General features: G+C 41.7%; 1 protein-coding gene across 1 annotated transcript in view; it reads left to right on the top strand.

The window, feature by feature from the left end:
* The window catches only part of LOC112111126 (regulatory solute carrier protein family 1 member 1-like), a 26,140-nt gene extending 12,953 nt beyond the window's left edge, over positions 1–13,187 (top strand). Inside the window, exon 8 of the mRNA XM_026660114.1 lies at positions 8,387–13,187. Within this exon, the coding sequence (XP_026515899.1) occupies positions 8,387–10,344 (1,958 nt within the window). The 3' untranslated portion in view covers positions 10,345–13,187. The remainder of the gene's footprint in view (positions 1–8,386) is intronic.
* Positions 13,188–13,398: the final 211 nt, after the last annotated feature.

The following is a 13,398-nucleotide window of genomic DNA, read 5'->3' as shown; positions in this document are numbered from 1 at the left end:
TAGTGTGGCCGCACACCACCGAATTAATGTGGTTAAATTAATGGGGTAGTGTGGCCGCACACCACCGAATTAATGTGGTTAAAAACCGAATTAATGTGCTTAGTGTAGCCGCGCACAATCGAATTTATACAACCTGTTTCCCAAATTCGAATTATCTAAATTCGGATTAATCCCGTAGTGTAGACATACCCTAAGTCTTTATTGTCTCGAAGACCTGATCTACACTTAAAAGTTAGGTTGGCATAGCTACTCAGTTCCGGGGTGTGAAAAACTCAGACACCTGAGCGCTGTAGTTTTACTGACCTACCTCCCTGCAGTGTAGATACAGTTAGGTCAATAGAAGAATTCTTCTCTTGACTTAGCTGCCACTGTTCTGGGAGGTGGATTACCTACATCGATGGAAAAACTCCTTCTATCACTGTAGGAAGCATCTACGCTAAGGAGATGTAGTGGTATAGCTGCAGCCCTGTAGCTGTGCCACAGTAGTCCCTGTAGTGCAGACATGCCCTTAGTTTACAGACAAGTAGAGAGAGGCATAAATCATAACCTGGATCCAGCCTTGCCATCACCAAACCCTGGCAAACTCTAGAGCCAGACTTGGTGTCTTAGAGTACGTCTATACTTACCTGCTGGTTCGGCGGCAAGCAATCGATCTTCTGGGATCGATTTATCGCGTCTTGTCTAGACGCGATAAATTGATCCCGGAAGTGCTCGCCGTCGACGCCGGTAATCCTGCTCCGCGAGAGGAGTAGGCGGAGTCGACGGGGGAGCCTGCCTGCCGTGTGTGGTCCCGCGCTAAGTACCTTTAAGTTCGAACTAAGATACTTCGACTTCAGCTACGTTATTCACGTAGCTGAAGTTGCGTATCTTAGTTCGAACTGGGGGCTTAGTGTGGACCAGCCCTTAGGTTCATCTCATTACCTTCAACAGGAAATGTAAAATAATATTAGTAGGGCTGTCAAGCGATTAAAAAAAATTAATCACGATTAATTGTATTAATAACATAAGCATGCTGTTAATCATAGAATACCATTTATTTTAATATTTTTGGATGTTTTCTACATTTTCAAATATATTGATTTCAATTACAACACAGAATGCAAAGTGTACAGTGCTCACTTTATATTTATTTTTATTACAAATATTTGCACTGTAAAAAACAAAATAGTATTTTTCAATTCACCCAATACAAGCACTATAGTGCACTCTCTTTATCATGAAAGTTGAATTTACAAATGGAGAATTATGTACAAAAAATAACTGCATTCAAAAATAAAACAATGTAAAACTTTAGAGCCTACAAGTCCACTCAGTCCTACTTCTTGTTCAGCCAATCACTCAGACAAACAAATTTGGTTACAATTTGCAGGAGATAATGCTGCCCTCTTCTTGTTTACAGTGTCACCTGGAAGGGAGAACAGGTGTTCTCATGGCAGCGTTGCAGCCAGCATTGCAAAATATATACGTGCCAGATGCACTAAAGAGTCATATGTCCTTTCATGTTTCAACCACCATTCCAGAGGACATGCATCCATGCTGATGATTGGTTCTGCTCAATAATGATCCAAAGCAGAGCGGACCAACGCATGTTCATTTTCATCATCTGAGTCAGATGCCATCAGCAGAAGGTTGATTTTCTTTTTTTGGTGGTTCCAGTTCTGTAGTTTTCACATTGGAGTATTGTTCTTTTAAGCATTCTCCAAACCTCTTCCCTCTCAGATTTTGGATGGTACTTCAGATTCTTAAACCTTGGGTCAAGTGCTGTAGCTATTTTTAGAAATCTCACATTGGTACCTTCTTTGCATTTTGTCATCTGCTGTGAAAGTGTTCTTAAAACGAACATGTGCTAGGTCATCATCTGAGACTGCTATAACATGAAATATATGGCAGAATGCGGGTAAAGCAGAACAGGAGACCTACAATTCTCCCCCAGGGATTTCTGTCACAAATTTAATTAATGCATTATTTTTTTAACGAGCATCATCAGCATGGAAGCATGTTCTCTGGAATGGTGGCCGAAGCATGAAAGGGCATACGAATGTTTAACATATCTGGCTTGTAAATACCTTGCAACACGGGCTACAACAGTGCCGTGCGAACATCTGTTCTCGCTTTCAGGTGACGTAAATAAGAAGCAGGCAGCAGTATCTCCCATAAATGTAAACGAGCTTGTTTGTCTTAGCGATTGGCTGAGCAAGAAGTAGGACTGAGTGGACTTGTAGACTCTAAAGTTTTACATTGTTTTGTTTTTGAGTGCAGTTATATAACCAAAAAAATCTACATTTGTAAGTTACACTTTCATGATAAAGAGATTGCACTATAGTACTTGTATGAAGTGAATTGAAAAATACTATTCCTTTTATCATTTTTACAGTAAAAATATTTGTAATAAAAAAGTGAGTACTGTACACTTTGTATTCTGTTGCAATATAAATCAATATATTTGAAAATGTAGAAAAACATCCAAAAATATTTAATGCCAATTGCTATTATATTGTTTAACAGTGCGATTAATTGCAATTAATTTTTTGTGTTAATCGCGTGAGTTAACTGTGATTAATCAACAGCCCTAAATATTAGTTTTTCTCCTATTAAAATGTTTGATAGGTAAAACCAAGGTTTGTTTTCCAAAGCCTCATCAGTCAGATTGTGGCTTTGCAAAACCAAAGGTTCATTTTTCTCTGACCCTCAAAACTGAGGACAATCAACCTGAAAAGTTTGAGGTTTTAAAATTACGCTGTTAGAGTCGAGTGCAAAAAAGTTGCAATAACTTATTATCGAAAGCATTTTTGTGCTAATATAATTAAAAATGCTCAACTGTTCGTTCATTTGCCAACAGTCTCACCTGGGGGTTGAGACCAAACACGTAATGTTTCAGCTCTGAAGGAAGCTGAGTAATTTAACAGAGGGATTTAAAATAGAACAGATCATCTCTAGTTGTTTTGTAGCACTTGTGGAACACTTTGACATACATGTATAAAATGAAGTAAGGTAGGTTTTGTTTTGAGTGATTTTACTGAGTCTTAGACATGTGACAAACCTCACATTTGTGGGCAATTGTTAGCTGTATATTGAGTTGTCAGAATATTAACTCTTGTACCATCCTCCTCCTTTCCAAAATATTAGCTGCTTGCAGATGGCACCAAGAAAACCAAGAGAGAGAAAGAGAGAGAGAATATAGTTCAGCCCTAAAAGACTCCTCTTCCTGCAGGACCTCCTGTGCACTTTTATAGTGGTTTGAATTTTGACTCCTTTTTGGTTCATGATGCGCTAGATATCGCATTGTACATCATTAGATCAGTAAAGTTCCCATTTGAATATACCTGAATTAGTCCTGAGCCTTATTCGACCCTTTCAGACCCACCTCAGAGGGGCTCGGAGTTTGGAGTTAGATGCCAGTGTCATCCTGGTATTAGTCCTGCAGAGACAATATCAATGTATTCGTTACCGTGAAGTACCAGATTCTCCACGTGAACTCCATTTCTGTTCAAGGATTTGTACTCTTCCAACAATGCGCAATGCTTTCTCCCCTGTTGGATTCCGATGGTGCCAACTCCCTGTAATTAATGAGATTTTTAGGATATTGACAGCAAAACCTAGCAATAGCAGTGGTTCTCAAACTTCTTTGATCGCGCCCCCCCCCCTTCTTTGTGTCTGTAGTCGCTTATGCAAATCTCCTACCCCCCAAAGTACATATACTCTGAAGGCAGAGCAGAAAGCAGCAGCGGCTGCCGGCTGGGCGCCCAGCTCTGAAGCCAGTGCTGCGCCAGCAGCAGTGCAGAAGTGAGGGTGGAGATGTGAAAAGTGATATTTGTCAATATCACTTGTCACAGGAGACTTAGTGCCCATTGCCACCCTTACTTCTGTGCTGCTGCTGCCGCCTCGGGGCTGACAGCTGGAGCTCCCCTTCACCACCTGTTGAGATTTTGGGGGGTGGGGAGGAGGAGCGCCCAAGCCTGGGTGGCAGTACTTCAGCTGTCAGCCCCGGGGCGGCAGGACTCCAGCCGTCACTCTGGCTGTCCCCTTTATCCCATCCCCCACCTCCCGGTGTGCACGGCCCTTCTGCACGAGCCCAGCAGCCCGGGGCTGACAGCCAGAGCTCTTTTTAAAAAAAAAAGAAAACCGCACATCTCATGCCTCCCTTGACACATTCCCGTGCCTCCCTTGGGAGACCCATCCCATAATTTGAGCACCACTGGTATAGAGAAGTAATCTACCCCTTTATATAGCTGTACTTGCATCTAGAATGCCTATGTATACAGGCAGTCCCATCACGTCTGTTGCCCTTACTCTTTCCAGCACAGGAAAACCCTATCAAATATGGTGCGTTTTATCTGGAGACAAGTACTTTCCCATTAATTGTATTGATTTCCTTGACAGTGTTAAAAAAACGAATCCTTCTGCCGATTCTGCCATGTCTTTGGTCCTTGATAGACCATGTTCAGGTGTCTGGCAGGACACCAGCTACTTCTGTTGTCTAAATGGATACAACTCCCTGATGTATCTGACTGATTCGACCCTTATTACAGATTCCCTGTCAACAAAACCACCTTCCACTGCAGCAGGGGACGACCCTGTCCCACTTCCCCTTCCAAAGAATCGGGCTGTGCAGATGGGGGTCTGAGTGTAGTGTTAATTGGAGACACACAAATCCCAGTCTTGTTTTTCACTAACATTCTGTTGCACAGGCCTCACTGCTCACCCTGCAAAAGACTGTGACAATGTGGAAGGCTGGAGGATTTACAGAAATGTTTTTTGTTAAAATCACAACTTGACAAAATTGTTGCTATAGTTACATTAAGACCAGCTGTGCAACCAGTAGAACAGGAGTGGCCCAATGTATCCTCTTGAGACTCCACATCCCAGCTTGATCTAAATGGAAAATAATGGAAACAGGTATTCGAGGAGACCAAACCAGACTTCTTACAAGACAGGCATAAACTTTCAGGCAAATCCCAGGTGCACATGTGAGCATGTTTAGTCAGCAGAACTCAATCCAATGATCTATTTAAAAGGAGGAAGACTTTTTGAAGATTTAAATGAAGGAAAGCAATTCAGTGTGTCTTAATTACCTCAGTTGTCCTGCTGGTCCTGTTAAAGGCCACTGAGTTTTGGAACCTGTGCACAGGGAGAGACAGATGACGACAAACCAGGCAGCGCAGCTAGAAGTTTTGGATAGCTGGTTGGAAATAGGAAACTTGGACAGAGAGATCCTAGTGATCTAGTGTAGGGGCACTCATTGTCACACTGAAGGTCATGCTGGAAATTTGACAAGAGCCTGAGAGCTGATACGTTTACCAAGAATCTTAGCAAAAATAAATGAATGCAACTTTAACTTGTTGGTAATACATCTTTCTTGATAAATAGAAATTGTTATCTGAGGTTACTAATAACCAAATCCACAGCTGATCAAACACATCCTCCCCTCTGCATGAAGATGGCTGCTGTTAGTCATGTTTCACCCTTGGCTACATCTGTTCAGTCACTGTGGTGTTCTGAAAAAGTATTGCTGGCTGAGACTGAGCACTTCTCTGGTGCCTTTCACCCAAGGATCTTAAATCTTATCACCTTCAGGCCACACTCCCATTGTGAGGCTGGTATTATCCCCATATGTAAAATGGGGATACAGGTACATAATGGGTAAGTGATGTACCCAGGGGCACAGAGGAAGTTGCTGGCAGCAGAATCCAGGAACTGTTGCGCTGTCCCCAGCTCCAGCTTCTCTGAAATGTGCCTGCTGTGTATTTTCAGCAGTGCACAGCGAGCTAGCATGCCGTTAAACATGCCTTGTGCTGTGTATTTGTATCGAATACGTAGCTTCTCCTGCACGCCGTACTGATCAAATGATAGTACAGTAAAAGCCTTAACTTGATTGAAGAACAGTTCCTTTCTGACTCAACATGGCAAAGTGCCCAAACACTCTTATATCGGAATGGCCAGCCGAACTTCTGGAAGGCAGTGACCACAAGGAGCTCCCCGTTCAGAACCGTATATTTGAAGAAGCTGGGGGAGGGGAGAGAGAGAGCGGTCACAAGACTATAACCATGCATGTTGTGTGCTTTGAATTGCTAACACAAGTTTGGTGTGTTGTGTTTCCTAATCCAAACAGAACATCAGAAGCCTTGATGCATGTAGTGTGTGTGTACTGCAGCTGGAGTGGGCCACAGACCAGGTATTTATAGCTACCCATTTATGAGCTTTCACTACAACTTTCACACTGCCAGCAGCAGGGCTAACCTTGCTTTAAACAGTATTATGGAGAAACCTATGGGATGTGAAATTGACAGCTCGTTCCTTTCAGAGGATGAAAACATTCCACCTCCTTTATCTAAATGTAACAAACCTATCGTGTGTTTTTTTCCTCATTTAAACATTTGTTTAAACCATTTGTTCATGGAAAGGAGGGGCTAATCGTTGTATGAGCTTTCTTGCACTACTTTCCTACTGCACCTTATTTCTTACCCACAGCACCTATGGTGCATAAACCTGAAACTCTTGAGCAGAGATGGCTAGTCACATTGAACTGCCTGGTTACTTTGCAATGTACACAAACCAGAACTAGAAGGACACCATCACACTGATATTTACTTGTGTCCTCAGCTAAGATTCAAACACAGGTCATATCTGTATTCATTTTGGATTTTTAAAGCAAGAAATTAATTGGTGTTGACAGCAAGTCAGGTTACCAATATACAGCCATTGGCCACTGGTTGGTTGGGCTTTATCTGACAACAGATATAAAGAAAGAAATAATATAAAGAAACCTGGTTAACTGTATGGTTATGTTAAGCTTCCTAACTGAAAGACTACAACTTCAGCTTGTAATGGCTGCATGTGCGGAGTTTAACAAACAAGCCGTGACCATGTTATAGCAATTGATTATTTTATTTTTTTAAAGGTGCTAGCAGTACTGACGCCCCCTGGGTTACGCAAACCCAACTTACGCAAATCCACACTTACGGGAAAAGTTCCGTAAGCTAGAAATAGGTTTGGGGGGCGGGGGGAGGGGTTTGCATAATGCTCGGGTATACATTTCCGACTTACGCAAAATTTGAGTTACGCAAGGCGTTCCGAAACGGAACGCTTGCGTAAGTCGGGGAGCGTCTGTACCTAAACACTTGCAGTAAGTTTATTATGCAAAGCTGTCTGATTATTTTGAAGTGTCTTGGGCACAACTAGATCATATGCATACTACTTTATTACACCTTGAAAACGTACACTCCCTTGGGAGAATGTTGTTATTCAGCATGATGCATTTGAATGGCATGATTAAATGCTAAATCTCTTTTGTATTACTATGTGGCCTTTCTGTACTGATGCAAGTGTTTCTCAGAGGCCCTTTTGGGTTCTGTAATTAAAAAGCTTTACAGGTTGCTTATTTTATCACTATGAAAATAGATGTTTTGAACTCATTAACTTTGCTCAGAGGTGAACCTGTCTCTTCCCATTATGGCAGACATCAGTAGCATGGAACAGAAAATAAATGTTAAGTGAATGAAGACGGAAGCTGTCAAGTAATTTAGATCCACAATTTTTCTACTCTAAAATTGTTATAATCTGATGGTAAATGTTTTCTGAACTCTAAATATCTTGCTTTTTATCCACCACTCTGAGAAATTAAAACAAATAATAAACAGTGGCTTTCTATTACTCTGTGGCATTTCTCTTTGCTGTTGTTCTCACATCTTTGCTGATATCCAGACAAAGAAAGGATCCTCTTGTTTCTTATGAAGCACAACAAGGCTAGGGGAAGGGAACAGGTATTACCAAATGGAAAAGGATAAACTTCTATGGAAGTTGCTTTTAAACTTCAACAAATAGCTATACAAGCTAACACCACACGCACACACACACACACACTGAACATTTATCCTGTTAGAGGGGCTGTATGTAATATTTGGTGGGAGGGATGGAAGAGGAGTTGGGATCTTAACTTTTTAAATTTAGCATGTTTTTGCTCTGAAAAGTGACTCTGTATGTGGAATCATAGGATTTTCTGTTTGTTTGTTTTTTCTCAACGACTTCACATTATACTCGGTGGCTTTACTAGTTAAAATGTCTCTTCTAATTGTGAGTGTAGCAAACACCCTGAGATCTGAAAGTCAACCTGGTTTCATCCAGTCTCTCTCATACTCACCCGTAATAATGTATCTGCCCTTGTAATTTAATTACCAAATTTGCATTTATTCAAAGAGCTCTGGAAGGGCTGTTACATCTGATCTAGTCACAGTACATTCATGAGAAAGTGACACTTCAGGTGTAGTTACCAAACTGAAATGGCATACCAAACTGATATACAAAATGTATTCTGAAATTGTTATATTACGTAAAAATGTAATAGCTCGTATAATCCTAACTACTTCTTTCTCTTTCTATCCATGTATAGAGAATAGTGATAAAGAAACTACCTCACTGGAAATGCCATCTTTACCATCTTCTGATGGATTTAAGAGTCCAGTCCATTCTTCAGGACTAAGTTCCAAGGTCTGTAATCCCACAAATCAATTACTTGATCACTCCGTCTCCGCCCCTGCTTCAATTTGCTCACACAAATCTAGTCTAGCAGAGAGAGATCCTACAGCTGTGAAGTCTTTGGAGTCACCAGCTGAATGTCAGCTAGCTCCAGACCCTCTTCTGTTACAAAATCTTTCTGATCATGCTGCTCGTTCAGCACAGAATGACCATGCTATCCAGACTGGAGCAGTAGCCTGTCATAGTCCAACTATACCTTCACAGAACACACTTGAAAAAACAGTCGCCGCTGACCATCCAATGAAATATAATATTAAAGAACAAGCCCATGGTCTGGAATCTCCTATGGAAGTGACAAGAGAAGGCAGTTTGGCTGACACCACCAGCAAGCATGGGCAGCAAGCAGTTCTAGATGTACCATTGCCTTCAGAACAGCTGGAACTGAACCAAATGAATGAGTTTCCTTTGGATCTTCAGACACACAAAGAACCAGTGAGTGAACAATGTCTGGATAAACAGAATGAACCAACTGAGCCAGAACATCCTTGTAATGTCAGTGCCCTTGAGTTACCTGCTGTGGGGGAGCAAGGCCTTACGAACATCCAGCCAGACTCACCCATTGACTCTCTTACTGAGAGAAGAAAAAGTGGGCTGAAGAATATAGAGCTTTCGTGTGGGAAAGAAAATATCCCAGTGTCAGCATCCTGTGGCTGTACATGTACCGAAATCTTCATGGAAACAGATGTAGCTGAGCAGTCTGTCATCACAGTGCATAGCTTGCCAAGCAAACAGAACGCTCAAGCGAAGAATATTGGTGGATCTGTTCTGAACTTAGATTGTTCTTTGATGCAGGTGGAGTCATCAAAGCATGACCCCTCTGTGTCTGTATTTTCGAGTAACCCGGTTTCCACTAGTGATTTACTGCAGCCTGAAACCAACGTTGAAATGACTGCAGTATGTACTGAGTTACCTAATTTATCAGCTGAAAATAGCTCTTCCTCCTCTGACATTCGTCAGCTGAACGGTGATACAGCAGCATCCACTGAAGAGCCAAGTTTATCTTTAACAGCAGCGTTGAAGGAGCTTCATGAACTTTTGGTTATAAATAGTAAAGGAGATTCTGTCATTTTTATGTCTGAAGAAGACACAGGTCAGCCAGAAACTGTTCTTGAAGAGCAAATGGAATGCAAGGAGCTTTCTGATGATGAACATGAAAGTGTGGGTCCAGAGAGTGGGGATCTAAATAGTTCTTTTCATATGGTGATGCCTGAACATGTGAACCCTGAGGGGCTAGCAGGGGCACCATCTTATGCTATGGGAATAGAAAATGCTAGCATCAAGGTTTTAACTAGCAGCCAGTCAACTGTTGAAAAAGATGCTCTAGAGATACAGAAGTCATCAAGTAAGAGTGATTCTGTCATTCTGAGCTCAGTTGCAACATTTGATCAACTACAGAGTACTGAGCAGGCAGAAATTTTACCTGAATGTTTAGTAAATGACCGAGTTCCAGCCAGTCAGACTTTAGAGCTGAATAGATCACGTTCACCTGAGCTCACGGTGGAGGATGATGTTCCTCGGGATGCTCAGAGCCTGTTAACAGAAGTGTCTGAAATAAGTGACAGTTCCTCGAATCCTGAAGATCCAAGGCCACCATATGGACTTGTTGAGCCATTGCTCTGCCCACCAATCAGCAATCTGGAACTGCGCTCCAGAGCTGCTCCGCTGCCTGTTTTCCCTGCAGCAGACATTAATCAGATTCTGCGCGCTGGCTTTACCATGCGGGAAGCTCTTGAAGCTTTGGAGCAAGCTGGTGGAAATGCAAACCTTGCTCTTCTCTTTTTATTAGCCAAGAATATTGTAGTTCCTACGTGACCATGGAAAAGATGGCCTGGCTGCTCCATCCTCCTTTTAAAGAACGTATCTAAATTATATAGAATAACCTGCAAGCTGAATGTTGTCAGATTTTAAAAAAAAAATTATTTTCAGCCAAAGTAATTTATGATCTCTTCTGTGTGTTTCGCGCGTTAAAATTGGGCCTTTTAAAAGAAAAGTCTTGGCATTGTGTAAACACATTAGCTTTGAATTTTCCTTGAGATGGTGCATACTGGAATAAAATTGTTTTTATTTAATAGTATGGTTTTAGAATGAGCTCCGATATTATGAATTAAAAAGCAGAAGCCATTGAGAAAACCACCACCCTGTTCAGCAAAAAGCAGATTGTGAAATGAACTGAATGTGCATGTACGTGCATCCCCAAGGCAGTGCAGAGCATGTGCTGTTATAGGAGACGCGCACACAAGCTAGGAATTCAGTATGGTACAAACTGAAACAAAGTTTGTTAAATTAAGCTGTTTGGAATTGTACCAGTCATCACTCTACTGTGCTTTATAATCTGATGCTGATGAAGAATTGTAGCGGCTACTAGAGGTATGTCAGTGCCCACAGGGCTCCAGATCCAAAAAAGTTTTGCAGGGATGTTCAAAGCTCGCACCTTTTTGTGCGTTGAAAGCTGATGCCTAGGTTGCCAAAATGTAGTATGCTATTGGGCCAGCGTGTTAAAGTTTACATAGTGGGGCAGGGGGAGGAGGGAGATAAAATTTGGTGCTACCAAAAATAAGAGACAAGGCAAATGATCTGAAGATATCCTGGTGTTAATCTTTTATTTCATTTCCCCAGTGAAGGGTATTTTACCCCTTTATAGATTTGCCCATATCTTCCTCCACAGAGAAGGGAGGGGTGGGGGGGAAGCCTTCTTAAGCAGATACCTTTTAATTTGTTTTGTTAAACAATTTCATTAATTGCATCTGTTGCTATGGCTCTTTTCTCCTTTTGCCCCAGTCCCCTACAAAGGCCTATCCTGTAACTGTTCAGAGAACGAATTCTCTACGCGCTGAGTAGGGACATAGAATTAAAGGGCTGAAGACATTTGCTTTGCACTCGTTTATCTCAATGCTTGGGGGTGATCAACCTCTCAGCCCTTTTTAAAATGAACACTCCAAGGCTATGATCTTCACTGTAGAAATCTTCACTGCAAAAACTCTCCGTGGATCGCAGTGTAGTACCATGTGATAGATGAAGTCTCTCCACATAAAGCACCTTGAAACTAGGGCACTGATCTGGCTTCTGTATTACAACCATTGAAGCCTTTCAGGAGGTTCCCATCAAGAACTGTCTTTTTAGGATCCACAGAGACTGTGCTCAGGAAAGCCTGGTTCCAGGGAATCAGGTGCTTTCCTGGGGATGAACTACTCTTTCTCCTGCTTTACGGAGGTTCATGACACGATTGAGGAGGGGAAGAGGGAAAAGCATGATAAAATGTGATACAAATTGTGGGTAGAAACCTTAAGCCGGTCCCTTTTGCAAATCTCTGAAGTGGCTTCACCTAAAATGTAATCTCTGACTTCCTGCTTCAGACAAATAAACTGAAGTCGTGAGTCCACAGTGACTGACGATCCATTTTCTCAACACATTATGTACGTTGGGTTTGTCTGGGGCTCAGAACTTGTCCCTATTTTTTCTTGCTTAGAATATTTGCATATGTGCATTTGGGGGCTTTCAGGGGAGTGATATATAAACCGCATACATTCAATCGGATATATAGACTTGTGCGAGTCCCTGATGGCAGAGAGGGATAACTTGGGGTTTTTTGTGTGTTTTTTTTCAGTGCGTAATGTAGTCAAGGACAGCTTTGAGGAGTCCTGTGAACACCCAATAGAGCTTTCACAGGAATTGTGACTATAGAACTGAACCTAGGAAACATCAGATGATTTATTTTAAACCCTGCTCAAGGCTTCTTGAGGAAATACTGGTGTTTCAGGATTTTTACCAAGCACTAAAGCCTTGATAAGCAGGTGGTGGCAGTAAGCACCTTATGAAGTATTCTACAGTGAGCAGTACCCCTGTGGTAAGCTGTAGTGTCTTGGGTCATTATTGTAGAACTGACTTATAAGAGCCCTTTCTAAAGGGCCTTTGGAAATTAGATGTACTCTCCTATCCTAGAACATCTCTGGTCAAATGGAACTGCTGTAGGAATTTTTGAGGGGAAGTTCTATGGCCAGTGTCATACAGGAGGTTAGACCAGATGATCATAATGGTCCCTTCTGGCCTTGGAATCTATGAAGCGATCCCAATTTGCCTCTGCTTCAGCTCCCTGCAAACAGTAGCTAGTAGTAAAGCGCCTTTCTTTCCCATCTAGACTGTTCTCAATCCAAACAGCCAGGCTCTGCTCCTAGGTATGCTCTTGCAGCACCATGGACTTCAGTGGGATCTTCTTGGAGAAGATGCTTGGCTGGTATAATCGGTCATCGCTCAGGTGAAGACACCAGCTGAGGGTCTGCCCTTTTGTGTATATGTAAGATCTGAACTTGCTGCCCTTAGCACACAGTTTGATTTACAGCCTGCTGTTTAAAACACCAGATATTAGTCATCCGATGTTACAATACCCGTGTCAGATTTGTGTGTTAATTTTTTTACAAGCAGTTGCTAATAGCTAAATGGAAGTATGGCTGCTTTGCACCAGACCGGTTGAAGGTTCTAGTTTTATGGCCATAGTTAGTTACAGATTGCACCTGCACAATTTATGCTAATAAAACGTTAGCGCATCCGCCAGTTGGCTTTGATCATTTTATTTTTTTTTCTGGCATATACTATCGTTTTTAAATTTTTATGTTTTTGAACTCTGCCCGTGCTTTACAGAAAATAAACGCAAATCAGTACTGCTAGAATTTCCTGTGTCCCTTTCTCTAAATGGCTGGAAACAAACCCCAAAATTGTAAAATAGCTGCAAATACTACTTAAGATCCATCTTAACCTGGTGAGTTTAAGGTCTTTATTATATGAAACACTACTTTGAGTGAGCAATGCAGTTGGATTAAATTAGAGAATAAACAGAACTGAATAATGTTGTCTCTTAAGGAACAAGATCCA

The sequence above is a fragment of the Terrapene carolina genome, unplaced genomic scaffold (genome assembly GCF_002925995.2).
Source record: "Terrapene carolina triunguis isolate 2854851 unplaced genomic scaffold, T_m_triunguis-2.0 Scaffold714, whole genome shotgun sequence".
Lineage (NCBI taxonomy): Eukaryota > Metazoa > Chordata > Testudines > Emydidae > Terrapene > Terrapene triunguis.
Note: the sequence above shows the minus strand (reverse complement) of the source record. Positions and strands in the feature narration are given on the sequence as shown.